This window comes from Triturus cristatus, chromosome 5_1, assembly GCF_964204655.1.
Source record: "Triturus cristatus chromosome 5_1, aTriCri1.1, whole genome shotgun sequence".
In the NCBI taxonomy this organism is placed as follows: domain Eukaryota; kingdom Metazoa; phylum Chordata; class Amphibia; order Caudata; family Salamandridae; genus Triturus; species Triturus cristatus.
Window position 1 is genome coordinate 163,617,607 of NC_140587.1, and position 22,065 is coordinate 163,639,671.

A 22,065-nucleotide genomic window follows, 5' to 3' on the forward strand; every position below is an offset into this window, starting at 1 on the left:
CAGGCAAGACAGAGAAATTTACATCAATGACAGGGATACAGGCAAGACAGAACAATCTACATCAATGACAGGGACACAGGCAAGACAGAGCAATCTACATCAATGACAGGGATACAGGCAAGACAGAGAAATCTACATCAATGACAGGGATACAGGCAAGACAGAGCAATCTACATCAATGACATGGATACCGGCAAGACAGAGCAATCTACATCAATGACATGGATACAGGTAAGACAGAGAAATCTACATCAATGACAGGGATACAGGCAAGACAGAGAAATCTACATCAATGACAGGGATACAGGCAAGACAGAGCAATCTACATCAATGACATGGATACAGGTAAGACAGAGCAATCTACATCAATAACAGGGATACAGGCAAGACAGAGAAATCTACATCAATGACAGGGATACAGGCAAGACAGAGAAATCTACATCAATGACATGGACACAGGCAAGACAGAGCAATCTACATCAATGACAGGGACACAGGCAAGACAGAGCAATCTACATCAATGACAGGGATACAGGCAAGACAGAGCAATCTACATCAATGACATGGATACAGGCAAGACAGAGCAATCTACATCAATGACATGGATACAGGTAAGACAGAGCAATCTACATCAATGACAGGGATACAGGCAAGACAGAGAAATCTACATCAATGACATGGATACAGGCAAGACAGAGCAATCTACATCAATGACATGTATACAGGTAAGACAGAGCAATCTACATCAATGACAGGGATACAGGCAAGACAGAGCAATCTACATCAATGACATGGACACCGGCAAGACAGAGCAATCTACATCAATGACATGGACACAGGCAAGACAGAGCAATCTACATCAATGACATGGATACATGCAAGACAGAGCAATCTACATCAATGACAGGGATACAGGCAAGACAGAGCAATCTACATCAATGACAGGGACACAGGCAAGACAGAGCAATCTACATCAATGACAGGGACACAGGCAAGACAGAGCAATCTACATCAATGACAGGGATACAGGCAAGACAGAGAAATTTACATCAATGACAGGGATACAGGCAAGACAGAGCAATCTACATCAATGACAGGGACACAGGCAAGACAGAGCAATCTACATCAATGACAGGGATACAGGCAAGACAGAGAAATCTACATCAATGACAGGGATACAGGCAAGACAGAGCAATCTACATCAATGACATGGATACCGGCAAGACAGAGCAATCTACATCAATGACATGGATACAGGTAAGACAGAGCAATCTACATCAATGACAGGGATACAGGCAAGACAGAGCAATCTACATCAATGACATGGATACAGGTAAGACAGAGCAATCTACATCAATGACATGGATACAGGCAAGACAGAGCAATCTACATCAATGACAGGGATACAGGCAAGACAGAGAAATCTACATCAATGACATGGATACAGGCAAGACAGAGCAATCTACATCAATGACAGGGATACAGGCAAGACAGAGCAATCTACATCAATGACAGGGACACAGGCAAGACAGAGAAATCTACATCAATGACATGGATACAGGCAAGACAGAGCAATCTACATCAATGACATGGACACAGGCAAGACAGAGCAATCTACATCAATGACAGGGATACAGGCAAGACAGAGCAATCTACATCAATGACAGGGATACAGGTAAGACAGAGCAATCTACATCAATGACAGGGATACAGGCAAGACAGAGCAATCTACATCAATGACATGGATACAGGTAAGACAGAGCAATCTACATCAATGACATGGATACAGGCAAGACAGAGAAATCTACATCAATGACATGGACACAGGCAAGACAGAGCAATCTACATCAATGACATGGACACAGGCAAGACAGAGAAATCTACATCAATGACATGGATACAGGCAAGACAGAGAAATCTACATCAATGACATGGATACAGGTAAGACAGAGCAATCTACATCAATGACAGGGACACAGGCAAGACAGAGAAATCTACATCAATGACATGGATACAGGTAAGACAGAGCAATCTACATCTATGACAGGGATACAGGCAAGACAGAGCAATCTACATCAATGACAGGGATACAGGTAAGACAGAGCAATCTACATCAATGACAGGGATACAGGCAAGACAGAGCAATCTACATCAATGACATGGATACAGGCAAGACAGAGCAATCTACATCAATGCCAGGGATACAGGCAAGACAGAGCAATCTACATCAATGACAGGGACACAGGCAAGACAGAGCAATCTACATCAATGACAGGGATACAGGTAAGACAGAGCAATCTACATCAATGACAGGGACACAGGCAAGACAGAGAAATCTACATCAATGACATGGATACAGGTAAGACAGAGAAATCTACATCAATGACAGGGACACAGGCAAGACAGAGCAATCTACATCAATGACAGGGATACAGGCAAGACAGAGAAATCTACATCAATGACAGGGATACAGGCAAGACAGAGCAATCTACATCAATGACAGGGATACAGGCAAGACAGAGCAATCTACATCAATGACATGGATACAGGTAAGACAGAGCAATCTACATCAATGACATGTGTGAGAAGTTGGCCTGATATGTAGTGCTCACTATTCTAGTGATCACTGTGTATCATTCCAAACAACCCTTATTGATGATTGGTTGTAAGTCAACCTTATAGACCAGCTATCCTAGTAGCGTGGATACGAGCAGTCTTAGGCTAAACTCTAGAGGGCGTGTTAAGCCAGCTGTTTACCATCACATATACCCCTTGAACACCAAGTGAAAGGACACCACACAAGTTGTTATGAAAATAAAGGATATTTATTTATAACAAGACTACCCTGGCTCTTTATGAGTCAGGGAGCTAAGCACAATACAAAACTCTTAGGAAAATACTTCTGGTTGCACAATTTACACAAATGCCCGAGGGCACGAAACCATTACACTGCAAGTGGAAGGGGAGAAGTTAGAAAGTCTAAAGTTACTGATTCCGGAGTGATCCGATCAGTGGGACTAAACGAAAAAGGTACTGGACACTTGTAAAGCGAACCTGCGATGGAGCACCGAAATGCTTGAGTTACCTAGCCCAGAGGCTGCGGCGGTGGAAGGTTCGGCAAGATGTCGGAAGTCCTCGTTGTAGTCTCAGGAGCCTGAAAGAAGAGTTGCTGGCAGGCGACCAGTGTCGATGTTCAGCGAGATCCAAGCCTGGATCGGTGTTGAAGGAAACCTGAAAGCAGAGGGGACTCAGTTCTCAACCGCTAGCCAGCGATCGTGTGGGCACCAGGAGGGTACCGGCTGAAGTCACCTCGACTAGGTGAGCGGATGACGTCGGACTCGGCTGTTCCTCGGACCAGGAGGCGCGGCGGCGACCAGGATGGAGGGCGAGCTGTCCCACGAAGGTATCTGCTGTCGATGATGCTGGGCCCAGGAATGGGGCAGCGGATCTTGGCAGTGGCAAACCCACGCGGTGGAGTCAAGATGGCGTCTGGAGTGGACCAGGAGGGTCCGTGGTACTCCTCTGTTGAAGGGGAGCAAGAGCCAGTCTGGAGCAACCAGACTAGTGATGAAACAATCGTGGTGCGTCGTGAAGAGGGCCACAAGCCGGTCGGCAAGTGGTCGAACAACGCGGTGAACAGCAAGGAGCGGAAGGGCCCCCACGCAGATCTCGTGGATGCTGGGGAGGCAGACTTCGGTGCTGGAGCTGCTCAAGGTTAGGGCTTCTCAAACCCTAGGTGCACTCACTCGAGGGTCCCTCGGTGGGCGTGCTAGATAAGCGTCGTGCAGGTTCTGAAGAAGGCCGGTCCCGCAAGTCTCGTCACACCTACGGCTCTCAGCTGGGCTGATGAGGGAGGTAAAAGGTCAGAGATGGCAGGGAACTCGGGTCTCGTCGAGCTGGGCAGTCTTGATCCGTAGGAGAGACTTACAGCAAACCGCAAGCGCTTAGGTGGTGCCTGCTGGTGCAGGGTGGCTACTCCTTAGCCACAAGGGAGAGTCTTCAGAAATGGTCAAGAGTTCCTTTCGTGGAAAGTAGTTCAAGATTCAGAATTATCCAATTTGGGAAGGGGACTCGCTCCTACCTTTATTCTAAGAAAAGGGGCTGGCCCGTGACTAGGTTCTACCTATGGGTGGAGCCAGGAGGGGAGTGGTTACACCCCTCTCCTTTGTCCGGCTTCGCCCCAGCTCAGGGGCTGGTGTGCCCCCGAAACTGGTTTGAGCCGGGCTATGCACAGTGAGCACCGGGGTGCCACTGGCAATCACCTTCCTTTCAGCCCTGCCTACCTGGGATACACAAACCCTGTCTGGGATGGTGCTAACACCGCCCTCGACAGGAAACCCTTTGTCCAAGCTCCCCTCGCTGGAAGGTCTCCCAGCAGCAGGAGGTCAGACTTGTGTCTGGTGGCAGCATCCATTTTGTGATGCTGAGGCTTGAGTCAACTTTAACCGGGGTTCAAGGTTACTTCCATGTCGTGCCCCTCTAAAAGGGGGGAACGCTAACCCCGTCGCCAGAACTGGCGAGGGGTTCGTATTTCAATTCGTATGACACCTTACTCGACATGTGTAGGTGATGCGATGCCAAAGTTAGCAAATAACCGCAAGGATTATAATGCATTTAAAAGTAGTTGGCCCGCGTCACCATGGAACGGCTATTAGGACTTGGTTCCGCAAGCCGTCGACGGGCTCAGCTCGCGCCAGAGCACCGTCCCACATGATTCCCTGCACTCTGCCTTCAGGATTGATAAGGCCTGCCATAGGAGTGACTGATAGGAATCCATGTGTCCATTTTAGGGTTAGGTGTAGGAATACTACACCTACAGCAACGGGTGATTACACCACGTTGCCCCAGCTGTCGTGCAGCCAGTTGTGTCAGATTTGGGCGGCCATTCCAGGGGTGGCATAATACATGCTGCAGCCCCTGGTAGGCCCTGGGTACACCGATGCCCTGGATACCTGTGGTATGCTGAGACAGGGACTGACACGGCGGCCCAGTTCCAATTGGTGGATGCACCTAATGTACATGTGTGTTAATTTCAAGAGAGAACAGCTAGGCTGTGGGTCTGATTGGCAGGCCCACAGCCGGGGAAAGTCGTAAACCAATGAAGCAAAAGCAAAAAATCTGGGTGATCATAGGATTGCAGACCCTACTCTCCTACATGACCCCCCCCAAACTTTGGGACAATAAGCTAACCTTGACCAGGTGAGTCTTCTTGCTCTAAGTGGAAATACCTGGAGAGCCCATCTGCATTGCCATGATCAGTGCCAGGTCTATGCTCCACTGTGAAGTCCATCCCCTGTAGGGAAATGGACCACCTAAGTAGTTTGGGGTTTTCACCCTTCATTTGATTTAGCCACAAGAGGGGCTTATGGTCGGTCTGAATCTTGAAGTGAGTGCCAAACAAGTATGGCCTCAACTTCTTCAGGGCCCAAACCACAGCAAAGGCCTCCCTCTCAATAGCTGACCAATTCTTCTCTCTGGGGGTCAGCCTCCTGCTAATAAAAGCTATGGGCTGGTCATGACCATCAAAATTCAGTTGAGATAGAACAGCTCCCACACCCAGCTCCGAAGCGTCTGTTTGGACAATGAATGGTCTGGAGTAGTCTGGACTCTTTAGGATAGGCGCTGTGCACATGGCCTGCTTTAGGTCATCGAATGCCTTCTGACAGCTTGCTGTCCACTGAACTTTTTTTGGCATCTTTTTACTTGTCAGGTCGTTTAGCGGGGTCACAATGGATCCGTAATTTCTGACAAATTTCCGGTAATAACCAGTCAGGCCCAAGAAAGCTCGAACCTGAGTCTGGGTGGTTGGAGGAGCCCAGTCCTGGATGGCCTGTATTTTGCTCTCCAATGGTTGAACCTGGCCTCCACTTACAAGGTGGCCCAGGTATACAACCTGGGTCTGCCCTATCTGGCACTTAGTGGCCTTGATAGTGAGGCCTGCCTTTTGCAGGGCCTCTAACACTTTCCTCAGGTGGACCAGGTGATCCTCCCAGGTGGAGCTAAAGACAGCGATATCGTCCAGATACGCCGCACAGAAGTCGTCCAACCCAGCGAGAACTCGATTCACCAGCCTTTGGAAGGTGGCAGGTGCATTTTTCAAACCAAAGGGCATTACCACGAACTGATAATGCCCACCCGGGGTAGAAAATGCTGTTTTGGGCTTGGCCTCCTCAGCTAACCTGATTTGCCAATACCCAGCTGTCAGGTCAAACGTACTTAAGTAGCTGGCCGAAGCCAACCGGTCGATAAGTTCGTCTGCTCTTGGTATTGGGTGGGCGTCAGTCTTAGTGACTGCATTGAGACCTCTGTAGTCCACGCAAAACCTCATCTCTTTCTTACCGCCCTGGGTGTGAGGTTTCGGCACGAGAACTACGGGACTAGCCCAGGGGCTGTCCGAGGGTTCAATGACTCCCAGCTCCAACATTTTCTGCACCTCCGTCTTGATGCAGTCTCTGACATGATCAGGTTGCCGATAGATTTTACTCTTTACGGGCAGACTGTCCCCAGTGTCAACCTCATGGGTACACCAATTGGTCTGACTGGGCGTCAGAGAGAACATATGTCGAAAGGATTGAAGAACCTGTTTACAATCCTTTTGTTGATGTCCAGAGAGGCTGCCACAAAAGACAACACCATCTACTGACCCATCGTCAGGGTTCTGAGAGAGCAGGTCCGGGAGAGGATCACTCTCCTCCTCCTGTCCCTCATCTGTGGCCATGAGCAAGCCCATGCCCTCCCTGTCGACATATGCCTTGAGCCTGTTTACATGGAGCACCCTGTGGGGGCTCCGGGGAGTTCCCAGGTCTACCAAGTAGGTGACCTCTCCCTTTTGCTCAATGATCGTGTGGGGCCCAGACCATTTGTCTTTGAGTGCTGCTGGGGTCACTGGCTCCAGCACCCACACCTTCTGTCCAGGCTGGTACACAGTCAGGACAGCCTTTTGGTCGTGCCAAGCTTTCTGTAATTCTTGGCTCGCCTCAAGGTTTTTAGACGCCTTTTCCATGTACTCCGCCATCCGCGAGCTGAGTACATAGTCCACAATGTTCGATGCCGGCTTTCTGAGAGGTCTCTCCCATCCTTCCTTTACCAAACAAAGGGGTCCCCTTACAGGATGTCCGAACAGAAGCTCAAAAGGGCTGTAGCCAACCCCCTTCTGCGGGACCTCTCTGTAGGCGAACAAGAGGCAGGGTATCAGGACATCCCATCTCCGCCGAAGCTTTTCAGGTAGTCCGTGAATCATCCCTTTTAGGGTCCTGTTGAATCTCTCAACAAGCCCATTGCATTGTGGGTGATAGGGTGTGGTGAACTTGTAGTTGACACCACACTCCTTCCACATTGCAGTCAGATATCCCGACATGAAGTTTGCACCTCTGTCTGAGACGACCTCCTTAGGGAAGCCCACTCTGGAGAACACTCCAAGTAGGGCCCGTGCCACCAGAGGTGCTGTAGTGGTCCTAAGTGGAATAGCTTCAGGATACCTAGTGGCGTGGTCCACCACCACCAGTATAAACTTGTGCCCTGATGCTGTCTGGGGTTCCATTGGTCCGACAATGTCGATCCCCACTCGTTCAAAGGGTACCCCCACCACCGGTAGTGGTATGAGGGGGGCCTTTGTCGTGCCACCTGACTTACCGCTGGCTTGGCAAGTGACACAGGAGCGGCAAAACTCCTTTGTATCTTCGGACATGTGTGGCCAGTGAAAGTGTGGAACAATTCTGTCCCAAGTCTTATTCTGGCCTAAGTGACCTGCAAGGGGAATCTCGTGGGCCAGGGTAAGAAGGAAACCTCTCAGAGACAAGGGGATGACCAGCCTCCTGGTCGCACCAGGTTTGGGGTCTCTTGCCTCGGAGTACAGGAGTCCATCGTCCCAGTACACTTTGTGGGTACCTGTGGCGTTCCCTGCAGCCTCAGCAGCAGCCTGCTGTCTGAGGGGTTCAAGGGAGGGGCAGTCTAACTGTGCCTTTCCCAGGTCTTCCCTGGAGGGTCCCCCTGAGCCCAGAAACTCAACCTGACCAGGTTCAAGCTCTTTCGGCTCAGTTTCCCTCAGTTCTTTAAGGTCAGCCTCCTCAGAGACTTGATCCACGACCTGGGGCAAGGGGGAAGGCGAAGCCTTACCCTTACTGCTCCTCTTCTTGGAAGGTGTCTGGTCCGTTCTTCCAGGATCCAGCACCTGTTCAGTGGGGCATCTTTTGGCCTGTGACCTGGTCACAGCAAGGACATGTGCTGGCAAGCCTAACATTTCCATGTGAGTCCTCTGCTCCACTTCTGACCATTGTGACGTTTCCAAATCATTGCCCAACAGACATTCTACGGGGAGGTCTGAACTAACCACAACCTTTTTCGGGCCACTTACCCCTCCCCAGGAGAAATCAGCAACTGCCATACTGTGATTGGTAGTGACGTTGCTGGCATTGGTCACTAGGTAACTGGTACCTAGCATGATCTGTCCAGGGTCCACAAAGTTAGGCGTCACCATGGTGACACTGGCACAAGTGTCCCTGTAGGCCTGAGCCACCTTTCCATTAATCAAAGGTGTCTGTCTGTATTTGCCCAAAGTATTGGGACTGGCATCACGGGACATATCCATATCCCCTGTACAGACAAGGACGGCCTGAGTGAGTGTGCCGACTAAGTCGTCACTCCCCTCGGTTCCCAAGGTTAACCCAACCAATGCCTTGGGAGGCGCACTACCACTGCTGACTGTACTAGGGGGTGCAGGTGCCTTAGGGGCTGCAGTGGCAGGAGTTTGTCCTCCTTTCTTGGTGCACTCACTAAACCAGTGAGTCTTACTTTTACAGTATTGGCACCACCTTTTTGACTGGCCTTCTTGCGTCTTCTTCTTCTGTGAAGCCTGACCCCCACCCTCTTTGGTTTGTTGGGGACCTGTCGAAGACTTCTGGTCATTTTGTTCGTTCTTGTTACTACCCTTCTGGTCTGCTTTCTTCTGACCACCCTGGTTCTGGTTCTGGTTCTGCTTGACCCTTGTTCTGACCCATCTGTCTGCCTTCTTTCCCAATTCTTGGGGAGAGGTCAGATCCGAGTCGACAAGGTGCTGATGCAACAATTGGTTCTGACAGTTGTTTAAAATCTGTTCTCGCATGATAAGATTGTACAATCCTGTGTAATCAGTAACCTTGCTACCCAGCAACCAGCCTTCCAAAGCCTTAGTGGCACAATCGACAAAGTCAGTCGAATCCTGAGACTGAATTTTCTGGGTGTCCCGGAACTGCACCCGGTACTGTTCCGTGGTTAAGCCGAACCCATCAATCAGTGTGTTCTTCAGGACTTGGTAGTTGTTAGCATCCTCAGCTCTAGTAGTGAGGAGCTTGTCCCTTCCTTTACCTTCGAAGGAAAGCCACAGTATAGCTGCCCACTGACTTGGGGGGACGCACTGGACAGTGCAGGCCCTCTCCAATGCAGTTATCCACTTGTGGATGTCGTCCCCTTGTTTAAAGGGGGGCACTATTTTACTCAGGTGTCTAGTGTCTATACCCCTGTCTTTCTCTCTATTGAGAATGCTGCCACCAGTGGGATCTAACCCACTTAATTTCTACTCTCGGGCCAGGGCAAGTCTTTCTTTGGCGAGGGCAAGTTCTTCCCGCTCGATCCTCAGATTGACTTCCCTCATCTTCGCTTCATGCTCCCTTCTCTGAGGGGACGTCATTCCTCTCTGAGAAGATGCCTGAGAGACATGTGTATGAACCGATCTGCCAGAGCCTCTGGAGAGAGACCTAGCTCGTCCGTTCCCAAGGTTAGGCCTGCTTGAGCGTGGGCCCGGGGCTCCCCCAGTTCCACTCTCATGCCTGCTTAAGTTGGTCCTTGTAAGCCTGCCGACTACCACTGGACCTTTGTCTGCCTCGTCTCCTGATAACTCCTCCTCGTCCTCCTCCTCTGTGTGGAGGTCAAGGTCTGGGTCACCGAGGGTTCCCTCTAAGGGAGGCATGTTCCCATCAGCACTGGGGGGACCTGTGTTAGAGGACCTCCTAGCATCGTACGCCTCTAAGAGACCTATCAGAATTGCGATGGTAGGGTTAGAACCCTGGTTTAGCTTCCTGGAGGCACACAGTTGTCGCATCTCCTTGAAGCTAAGAGCTGCATATCGTGACACGACCTGTGGAGGGTCACTGACCACTAAGGGAGTCTGCGAAGACTCTCCGTGGACCGACATGCTTTTCTAGTGAGGTGTAAGTGATGCACCTACCTACACTATGTGTTTACCTACTGATCCCTTGCTAAGAGTTGTAGTCAGGGTGTGCTAAGCCCTGTTACACTACAACAGCCGGTTCAGTAGAACTCGGAGTATTCTAAGTTAAGTTATATGTACCTGGGTACTTATGTGATCTTTCACTTCGATATTCTTAGGATACGTGTGTGGTAAAACAACAGCAAGCTCAAATCCCAACCGCTGCTCACCAATGTGAGAAGTTGGCCTGATATGTAGTGCTCACTATTCTAGTGATCACTGTGTATCATTCCAAACAACCCTTATTGATGATTGGTTGTAAGTCAACCTTATAGACCAGCTATCCTAGTAGCGTGGATACGAGCAGTCTTAGGCTAAACTCTAGAGGGCGTGTTAAGCCAGCTGTTTACCATCACATATACCCCTTGAACACCAAGTGAAAGGACACCACACAAGTTGTTATGAAAATAAAGGATATTTATTTATAACAAGACTACCCTGGTTCTTTATGAGTCAGGGAGCTAAGCACAATACAAAACTCTTAGGAAAATACTTCTGGTTGCACAATTTACACAAATGCCCGAGGGCACGAAACCATTACACTGCAAGTGGAAGGGGAGAAGTTAGAAAGTCTAAAGTTACTGATTCCGGAGTGATCCGATCAGTGGGACTAAACGAAAAAGGAACTGGACACTTGTAAAGCGAACCTGCGATGGAGCACCGAAATGCTCGAGTTACCTAGCCCAGAGGCTGCGGCGGTGGAAGGTTCGGCAAGATGTCGGAAGTCCTCATTGTAGTCTCAGGAGCCTGAAAGAAGAGTTGCTGGCAGGCGACCAGTGTCGATGTTCAGCGAGATCCAAGCCTGGATCGGTGTTGAAGGAAACCTGAAAGCAGAGGGGACTCAGTTCTCAACCGCTAGCCAGCGATCGTGTGGGCACCAGGAGGGTACCGGCTGAAGTCACCTCGACCAGGTGAGCGGATGACGTCGGACTCGGCTGTTCCTCGGACCAGGAGGCGCGGCGGCGACCAGGATGGAGGGCGAGCTGTCCCACAAAGGTATCTGCTGTCGATGATGCTGGGCCCAGGAATGGGGCAGCGGATCTTGGCAGTGGCAAACCCACGCGGTGGAGTCAAGATGGCGTCTGGAGTGGACCAGGAGGGTCCGTGGTACTCCTCTGTTGAAGGGGAGCAAGAGCCAGTCTGGAGCAACCAGACTAGTGATGAAACAATCGTGGTGCGTCGTGAAGAGGGCCACAAGCCGGTCGGCAAGTGGTCGAACAACGCGGTGAACAGCAAGGAGCGGAAGGGCCCCCACGCAGATCTCGTGGATGCTGGGGAGGCAGACTTCGGTGCTGGAGCTGCTCAAGGTTAGGGCTTCTCAAACCCTAGGTGCACTCACTCGAGGGTCCCTCGGTGGGCGTGCTAGATAAGCGTCGTGCAGGTTCTGAAGATGGCCGGTCCCGCAAGTCTCGTCACACCTACGGCTCTCAGCTGGGCTGATGAGGGAGGTAAAAGGTCAGAGATGGCAGGGAACTCGGGTCTCGTCGAGCTGGGCAGTCTTGATCCGTAGGAGAGACTTACAGCAAACCGCAAGCGCTTAGGTGGTGATCATAGGATTGCAGACCCTACTCTCCTACAACATGGATACAGGTAAGACAGAGCAATCTACATCAATGACATGGACACAGGCAAGACAGAGCAATCTACATCAATGCCAGGGATACAGGTAAGACATGGATACCGGCAAGACAGAGCAATCTACATCAATGACATGGACACAGGCAAGACAGAGCAATCTACATCAATGACATGGACACAGGCAAGACAGAGCAATCTACATCAATGACATGGATACAGGCAAGACAGAGCAATCTACATCAATGACATGGACACAGGCAAGACAGAGCAATGTACATCAATGACATGGATACCGGTAGTCACTTTTTGTACAGAGACAGAAGATGGATGTAGGATCAATGATAGGAGGGTAGTAGGAGGGAGGGCGAGGATAATGGAGTGAAGAATATATAAAGGAAGGAGAGGTAGGAACAAAGGGGACGGAGTATGGGGGGAAGGAAAGAAAAAGGCGAGGGCGGAGAGGGGAAAGGAGGGGGGAGAAGGTAGAACAAGGGAGGAGTGAAAGGATTATGGACCCCAATATTTGTTGAGCAGGTGCAGTTTTAGGTCTTTCTTAAAGCTGAAGTAGGAGGGGTTACAACGAAGGTCTTTGGGGAGGGTATTCCAGATGTTAGGGGCGTTTCCAGGGAAAGAGCGAGATTGTGTGGTTGTTTTTTTTAACCATGGAGGGACCACGAGAAGAGCGTTGGTGCTTCTCAGTGGACGGGCGCAGCCCGCTTTGTTAAGTTTATTAGTGAGATAGAGTGGGGCATTTTGATGAAGGGATTTGTGTGTAATGCATGCAATCTTAAAGGTAGATCTGCCTTTGATGGGAAGCCATTTAAGGGCTTTAAGGGCTGGGGAAATGTGGTTAAAACGTTTGCAGTCGGAGATTAGCCTGCCCGAAGGGTTGAGCACAGATTTGAGTGGAACTAGGGGAATTTTCAGAGTTCCAGAGAGGATAGTCAATTCTAGAGAAGCCAAGAGATTGGACAACCGATTTAAAGTTGTTTGCTGGAATGAAGGGTTTAATTTTCTTAAGATGGCGGAGAGTGAAGAGTGCTCCTTTGGCCGAGTTTTTTTTGCGGTCATTAAGATTTAGGCAGTTGTCAATGGTGATAGCAAGAGATTTTACAGAGGTGGATAAGGAGAGGGGACAGTTGAGGGTGTTAAGGTCAGAGATCCATGTTTGGATAAGTAGAGGATTGTTTTTTGGAGAGAAAAGAATGATTTCAGTTTTTTTAGGGTTGAGTTTAAGATGATTTGAGTGGAACCAGGATTGGATCTTAGACAGGGTGTTGTTGAGATGCAGAACATCAGCGTGGGATTTAATCTTATAGTAAAGTTGGGTGTCGTCAGCATAGAGGTGGTAGTTGATCCCCGCTTGTTTAAGAATGAGGGTCAGGGGCTCCATAAAGAGGTTGAAGAGAGAGGGAGAGAGAATAGATCCCTGGGGGACACCTAGTGAGACAGGCTTCGGGTTAGAGAGGCAGTTGAAGATTTTGATCTGTTGTGTTCTATGTTGGATATAGGAGGAGAACTATTTGAGGACGGTACCATTGATGCCAAAGCAAACTTTGAGCGCGATATGTAGGGCAGGATGGTTAACTGTGTCAAACGCGGTTGAGAGGTCGAGCAGAATAAGTAGACAGGTCTCGCCATTATCAAGGGAGTCGTGGATGTCATCAACTATATTTAGCATGGCAGTTTCTGTACTACAGCATTTTCGGAAGCCGGATTGAAGGGAGTCCAGTAGGTTGAAAGTTTCAATGTGTTTGTCCAGTTGGAGCAGGGCACATTTTTCAAGGGCTTTGGAAAGCAGGGGGAGGTTGGAGATAGGGCAGAGATTGTTCAGGTCGTTTGGGTCGGCATTGGGATTTTTAAGAATGGGAGTGATTTCTCCAAGATGGAGGGAGACCAGGACACATCCTGTGGTAAGGGAGGAGTTGATGATATTAGTGCAATAAGGGGCAATGATGTGTTTTAACTCATCGACAAGGTTGAAAGGGAGGGGTCTTTGGTGTAGGAGAACGGTTTGAGTTTGGAAATGGTGTTAGAGACTTCAAGCTCAGTTACGGGGTAGAAATTATGCCAGGAGGCTTAGTTTTTAAGCTGGGAGTTGGAAAGGCTGGTGTCCGGAGGGGTAGAGGAAAATGGGTGGGAGAAAGAATCAGGGGGGAGAGTTAGTGAGGAGGATGATGTAGGAGTAGAGTCTGTGGCGGGTGGGGGGTTGTGAGTGAACTGAGTTACAAGGTAAGATTGATCTATTTTGGCAATTTTTTAAGAGAAGAAGTTTGCAATTTCTTTGCATCTTTCAGTTGAGGCCATCAATTTAGGAGGGGCAGAGGATGTTTGGTTTCGAATTATATTAAACAGCTCTCTAGGTCTATTTTTGGCACGGTCAAGTTGTGTGCGAAAGAAGAAAGCTTTTTCAGAGAAGATGTGTTTCTTGTAAGTGGATCTAGCGGAACTGAGGAGGGCAAGATGGGCGGGAGAAGGGTGTTGTCTCCATGTTCTTTCAGCTAGTCTAAGTGCACGTCTTTCGTTGTTAAGATTGGAAGTGAACCACGCTTTGGATGGAAAATTTCTTTGGGTTTTAAGTTTAGAAGGAGCGATTTGGTCAAGGACGTCAGAGACAGTTTTATTAAAATGTTCTGTGAGCTCATTATCATTTTGGGAGAAAGGGGTGAGAAGAAGTTGTGCTTGGAGTTTAGACTCCAGTTCACCGGGGGGGAAAAGCTTAAGATTTCTGGTCCATTTCCTGGGTTGTATGTTTTTGATGGGGGGGGGGTGGAGCCATGGTGGCGATTGAGAACAGAATGAGGTGATGGTCTGACCAGTGTATGGGGATGATGTTGGAAAGGGAGGCCAAGTAATTTTTGGTAATGATGGCATCACGAGTGGCCCCTTTGGTGTGGGTTGGAGAGTGGCAGAGTTGTTTAAAGTCACTGATCTCTAGAAGCTTAGTGAGAAGGTTGACAGTAGGATGATTGGCCTTACTCCAGTAGAGGTTAAAATCTCCTAGGAAGATGTTTTTTTGAGTTAGATAGTGAGGATTGAGTGAGAAGGTCGGATAGTTCCTCTGAGAAAGTAAGAGGAGGGTGGTAAATATTATGTAGTTGAATATGGGAAGAACCATGAAGCTTAAGTTCGGCTACAAGGTATTCGAAGGTTGAGCGGTCAGAGTTCTTAACAAGGGAAAGTTGAAGCTCGTTTTTAAAGATTAGGGCTAATCCACCCCCAATTCTCTCGGTTCTGTCCTTTCGGATGATAGAGTAGCCAGGGGGTAAGAGTAAGTCAAGGCTGGATGTAGAGTGGTCATTGAGCCAGGTTTCCATGAGGAAGGCAATGTCAATAAATTTGCTAAGGATTGTTTCTGAAATTTCGATAGCGTCACGAACAGCTGAGCGGCAGTTAACAAGCATGCAGGAGAGGGGTTTAGGAGTGTCTTTAGGGGAAGAGCACGAATGGATGATGGTAAGTTGGGGTGGGGTTCTGGGGGAGAGGGGAGAAGAGGGGACTTTGCAAGTCCTCAGAATAACAGGAATGCTGGAGTGAGGAGGGGGAGGATCATTCATCATGGACTTAGGAAGGTAAGAGTTGCAAAGGTCAAGAAGGTCAGTGGGGGAGAGAAAATTTGAAGCGAGGAGAGGCCTATGAGAACGGCAATGGAAGGGAGTCGTACTCCAAGGTTTAGGATTAGAGGTGTGTTTTAAGCCAGAGCCAAGGGAATTAGAATGATTGAAGGGGGATTTGGAGTTGAGGGTGTTGAAATCTTTTTCGGCCGACAGGGTTTAGAGATTATGTTCTATGTTGGACAGAGTCTTGGATAGAAGAAGGAAGGGGAAAGCGGTTGAGAAATAAATAAAATGAAACAAGGAATGCTGAAGGAATGTTTTGGTCCTTTCTTCTGGGCAAGAGGCACCCAGAGCAACAATCCAGTGACAGCCTGCCCACCCTCTGAGCTCCTCAACCCCGGTGCACAGTACCTGGCTTCCACGATGAAGTCAAACGCATTCTCTGACAGCAGAAAGTACGGCTTGTCGACAAGGATCTTCACCTCGAAGTTCGGCAACACTATATGTAGGAGACAGGGAAGAAGTATTATAGATGGTCCCTGGAAGCGGCAGGGCTCTGATCTGAAGTTTTATGACTCGACGCATGAGAAGCTCGCGCATATCAAGTTTAAACTTTGCATCCTTGTCCTTGTAGTGCATTTTATTCATTATAAATTCTGAATTCCAATGTGAAGGAAAAATGGAATGGAAAAGCACTAAATTACACATAGCCGATGGGCCAGGAGAGCCCCGTCACAGAAAAAGCATTACATGCCTCTGGAGGGTATCATATAGAATTATAGATGGGTAACAGTGATTAACGGGAATGTTTTTCATCAAGGGTTCTGAGTGACATCACATACACAAAAGCAAACCTGGAGCTGTCTATTATGTCGCTCAGAACCTTGATTTTGCCACTGATCCCCTACTATATGTTGATAACTTATTTATATATCCCTTGCGTCTGCAGACTTGCGTTTTCAGAGTTCTGTACTTATTTATTGAACTTGGAAGGATGAAGGCTGAGTGGTCCCTGCTGTAGATTGTGCCAGGAAGTGTCAGCTGCAGGCACATTATCCTAAAGACGTCAAGCATCTGGCACACTGAAACCCGACTCTGCTTATGAGCAATGGGTTATTTCCTGATATAGACGGAATGCTGAACAATGTCAAACATTCACCCCCAGTACAGAGACCTGAGCTTAAATCCATTGTTTTTTTGCTCACCACGCCGTTCCAGATTGGACCTGACAGCACAGAGCGCCACCGGGAAGGCAGTGGCATAACGAAACTTGAGGGGGCACCCCTGCAAGTTACATGGAGGAGGCCCCCATGCTCCAGACTCATTTAAGCCTGCCGCCCGTGCACAGAACACAGTGCCGGGGAGCTCGGGCCCCCCGCACCGCAGGGCCTGCGGGCACTATTGTTACGCCACTGCAGCAAGGGGAAACCCCAGAGACCCCCGCCATGGAGCTCCTCGTAAGACTGGCATGGATCTGCGCCCTAGTGAACCTCGCCCGCCCGGCGCCAGCGTGAGTGTTTCTTTTTTTCAATAAAGGGGAATCGAGGATTTATGAGATTGCAGTTTTTAGTGAGGGTGCTCCGGATTTTCCACTACGTTGATTCATTTCGTGATAAAAAAATGGAAGCACCGCAAACAACAGCTGCTCACCTGCTGCCCTTGTATAGTCACAGTAATGCGGATGCAGTGTGCTTACGCAAAGTGGCATAACGGTGTAATTTCGCGTTAGAAATGCATCGCGAGTGTTCCACTGGCGCACATCACTCTTTGCTCTCTTAGTACTGCACATCACCTGGTGACTTTGCGCATAGTATTGTGTACAACTTTTGGTCTGTGGTACTTGACGCATCTGTTATTGTATGTGTGAGTGCCTTTATGTCTGATAGAGAGCAGGTGTTTGCTGCTTTTTTGTACATTTGTACCCAGATGCTGCATTCCTCTGTGTGGTTTTGTTGTACAAAAGAGAAACCTATTGACTTTGTCCCTGCTTGCGTTTAATTTTGTCAGAAAATCGGTGTATTTTGCAGCTGTGTGATATAGCAGGTTTTATGCCATTATTTGCTATTGGAAGCAATATCACACAACTGATGGACGGAATGCAGAACAAATCAAAACATTCACCTCCAGTCAAGAGATCTGGGTTAAATCCATCATTCTTTTGCTCACCGTGTACCCCAGTTTAGACCTGGCCATATGCAAATCAGCCTTGACCCTGTGTCTCATGGGAACAGTCCAGCCCAAACTGCCAGACCTGACCCTGCCTGGACCAGAAACAAGCATCCTGGGACCGGTTTCGGGGTATCACCCATCATCAGGCAGGATAGCTTGACTCCAGTGGATGGAGAGGACAGGTAATGTGACCAGGCTCTTTCGTTGCACCCATCAAGTTCCTAGGACTGATATAACACAGACTCACCCGCCTCCATCCAAGATATGACACTGATTGATATTAAGTGATTCAGTGCGGCTGCATGCACCTGAATGCTGTAAGAATGTTTTGTGAGTGCATTCAGCCTTCTGTGCCAGGGCATGTGTTGAGGGGAGGACTCTGCCAGCTGACGGTGGTCCTGTGCCAGGGCATGTGTTGAGGGGAGGACTCTGCCAGCTGATGGGGGTCCTGTGCCAGGGCATGTGTTGAGGGGAGGACTCTGCCAGCTGACGGGGGTCCTGTGCCAGGGCATGTGTTGAGGGGAGGACTCTGCCAGCTGACGGGGGTCCTGTGCCAGGGCATGTGTTGAGGGGAGGACTCTGCCAGCTGACGGTGGTCCTGTGCCAGGGCATGTGTTGAGGGGAGGACTCTGCCAGCTGACGGTGGTCCTGTGCCAGGGCATGTGTTGAGGGGAGGACTCTGCCAGCTGACGGTGGTCCTGTGCCAGGGCATGTGTTGAGGGGAGGACTCTGCCAGCTGACGGTGGTCCTGTGCCAGGGCATGTGTTGAGGGGAGGACTCTGCCAGCTCGTGGTGGTCCTGCAGGGCTGCCTGGAGTGGGGCAGATAGTCTGCCCGGGTGACTCTATGTAGACTGAGCGTCTTCACATTTGCCACGTCGATGTTGAGAGTGCTTGAAAAGTCTTCGCCTGAGGAAGAGTCATTTGGAGATGAGGAGCTGTAGCGCTCACCCACTTTCAAGGCACTCGTCAGACTCAGCCATATTAAACAAGCTACTTTGACTTCTAATAAATTAAGTGTTAAATGTCAGAAGGGGCATTTAAAAACTAGGTAGGCCAGGTGCAATCAACTATAGTAGTTTCACAAGCCCTGGAATTAAAACACTGTACTCTTGCACTGCTCTGGGTAGAAACTGCTCCTTTCTTCCCACTAAGGCCCTCATAATGTGGACTTTGGTGTGGACTGTGTGTCGTGTGACCATGTGCGCATTAACACTTGCTTATCCAGACACTTGTTAACTCTATTACTATTGACAAACAATGCCTCTGATATGCTCTTAGTAGATGCAATAGCCGAGATGAAAAGATTGCGTAACACAGGCCCCGCATCCTCCGTGGTGCGGGACCCCCGAGCTGCAGGGGCCCCCCTCAGCACAGTACTCCGGTTCGAGCGCTCTGGATTCAATCTGGAGCGCGGCTCCTCCGTGTACATTGCAGGGGGGCCCCTTAAACGTTTGTTACGTCAGTGTGCTCACTGTGGACATCTCTACGGAACCAGGGATTCAGTCCAAGCAGGGCCGATTCAGGCTGTCATGATTTTGAAGTTGGTAAAATGTGCATGACTCTGCTCAGTTATAGAAACGTATTTTGTTCACAATGCTTGTATACTCCTCTGGTATTTTATGCCTGAGTGTGACTAATGCAGAATTATGAACACGGATACAGTATGGCTGGAATTAACACTTCTGGCTGGTGACCCTTCACATAAACATGAGTATTACGAGGTAATCACCACAGAATGGGGAATAACTGTGCAGACAGAACTTGTCCGGGTCAAATTCTACAAGGAATTGACAGTTCTGTGTAGACTACCAGTCCTGTTAATCACCTGCTCTAAGCAGTTGGTAACTCAGAGCAGGAGAGAAGGGGCAGGTGTTTAGTTTAGTTTATTTTAAATTTGATATAGACCTCTGTTGATATCAACAAATACACAGACTTAGTTTTAAAACATTTATAATAAAACCCATAGCATCAACTTTGAACATTTCTAATGTTAAAATATTTCATCATAGTTTTTTGCGACAAAAAAATAAAGTTAATTCGATATTTGTATGGTTAATAAAAGATAAATTAATCCAATAGGTTTTCCAGAGCTTAGATAAATCGTTTGAAGAGGTGACGTTGTATCTAAGGTTGAGAGTTCATAATATCAGCTTTAAATATTTATAATTTTAAAACATTATCATCATGAACTTTAAAACAACTTTAGAAAACACTTTAAAAATGTATACAATTGATAACAAGTGGGATCATTTGGTGGTGATTAACAGAGCTTAATTAGGTTTGTATGAAGAGAGCATTGTATCTGATATTCGTAGGCCTTAAATACCTCCTCTGGGCTTCTACTAGGGTTGGGTTAGGACAAACAGATAGAACATGAGTTAGATCTTATATTCCTCCATTACACAAATCACAGAGCCCAGTTGTACTTACAGAATCGTTCCTCTTTGCTTTATACACTTTCAAAGGGAGGATTTCCAGCCTCAGTAGGAGAATGCAGCGCCGGACCCTATGATCTAATGAGAAGTATGTATATTTCTCTAGGCACTTATAATCTATAGTTTTTGTATAGTCTATATAGTGCTTTAATTGTAGACAATGTTCTACGTCCAGATCAAAGCTTAATCTTGGAACCATGTTCTTTAAAAAGATCTTAAAAAATGCCGGGGTCCAAGTTTGTAAAAGTGCTACAGTGCAGTGAGAGTGACTAAAAGCTATATTAAGATTCTCATTAAAAGTGTATCATGACGACTCATCTCTAAAAGTTTCCAGTTTTAAAATGTGCCTTATGGAGCCTAGGTCAGCATGCAAAAGATAATAAGCCCATCTTAACATATTCGAGATAGCCCTTGCGTATATGCTGGATAGGGAGAGTTCAAGACGTAATGGTTGGGCCGGGACAGCTTGATTGAGGGGGCAGGTGTGTTTTGGGGTGGGGTGGGGGAGGGTGGCAGTGGGCAGGGGAGGTTGCCGTGCAGAGGGAGTGGGAGTATTACACACTTCTTCCTTGACGCAGGGGGTGTCTTAAAACCCAGGTGCGCCATCCCCAGGCAAGTTCTCACTGAACGGACTGGCAGCCGCTCAGCAATATCACACTCCTTAACATGTAACCAGGTCCTAAGCCGTAAATCCAAAACAATGTATTATTACAACAGTCCCAAATGACTGCGCCACACTCTAATGCCATTCAGAGAGAACGGTTCCGTCTGGAACTTAGATATCCGGAGGCGTCCTCTCTTTCTGCTCTTCTAAGGCGTGCTTGCAAACCAGCGGGCATGGTATACTTCCAAGACGCTCTCATAAACCCGTTTATCGATGGGTATGTGCTCTTCTCCTCAGGACACACACATGCTGCAGCAGTGTAGACCTTACCGTACTTCTTCACCTCGAACTGGGTCGAAGAGCTGGCCTCGGGGGAGGAGGTGTACCTGGCCGTGATGTTCCAGACACCGGGGCTACAGGGTAACAAGAGGAGACAACTCGGATTAGAGGCTCTGCTGAAGGTTCCCTTTCCACCCACCCACCCCTGACACGCTGTTGCCTATCATGAAGCTGCATTTCTGCTCCACCCCATACGTCAGTATATCATTAGCAAAAGTACTGCCTGATAGAAAGGCCGTCCCGAGTATCATTTACAAAAAGATTGTCTCATCAGCGGCAGATTTTTTATCAATAGCTCTAAGGGGGCAATATACTTTTGAACAATATTTAGGACAGCATTGTGGTTAGGGTATTCTGAGACCACAGCTTCAGAGTTGGGTGCTAATAGAAAACCCTCCATTTTGCAGAGGAGGGGGAAATGCATTCAACTGTGGAGAATTCACTGACGTCGTGGCCTTCACCATACTATAAGCCTGCCTGAGTATTCTCCACTGGTGAAGAATCCTCCACCAGAGGATTTACCACTCCTGCCATATCTCACTGAATCTTGTTACCATCAAATTCTCAGTCACTGCTGCTGTTTCCAGGGAGATACTGTCAGTATGGGCGTGAAATAGTGTTCACATGTGATACTCCTCGGAGGCAGGAGAGAAACTGGCCCCAAGAGATGCAGAAGACACCGGTCATGAGAGATACTGAAGAAGACACCGGTCATGAGAGACACTGAAGAAGACACCGGTCATCAGAGACACTGAAGAAGACACCGGTCATGAGAGACACTGAAGAAGACACTGGTCATGAGAGACACTGAAGAAGACACTGGTCATGAGAGACACTGAAGAAGACACTGGTCATGAGAGACACTGAAGAAGACACCGGTCATGAGAGACACTGAAGAAGACACCGGTCATCAGAGACACTGAAGAAGACACCGGTCATGAGAGACACTGAAGAAGACACCGGTCATCAGAGACACTGAAGAAGACACTGGTCATGAGAGACACTGAAGAAGACACCGGTCATGAGAGACACTGAAGAAGACAATGGTCATGAGAGACACTGAAGAAGACACCGGTCATGAGAGACACTGAAGAAGACACCGGTCATGAGAGACACTGAAGAAGACACCGGTCATCAGA

At 48.6% G+C, this 22,065-nt stretch overlaps 1 protein-coding gene across 1 annotated transcript in view; it reads right to left on the reverse strand.

Moving 5' to 3' along the window:
- LOC146830518 (complement C4-B-like) overlaps positions 1-22,065 on the reverse strand; it is a 554,995-nt gene that overhangs the window by 468,344 nt on the left and 64,586 nt on the right. The window contains exons 6-7 of the mRNA XM_085604724.1: positions 20,918-21,000; positions 15,790-15,877 (exon numbers count right to left, since the gene is read on the reverse strand). Coding sequence (XP_085460850.1) covers positions 15,790-15,877; positions 20,918-21,000 — 171 coding nt within the window. The remainder of the gene's footprint in view (positions 1-15,789; positions 15,878-20,917; positions 21,001-22,065) is intronic.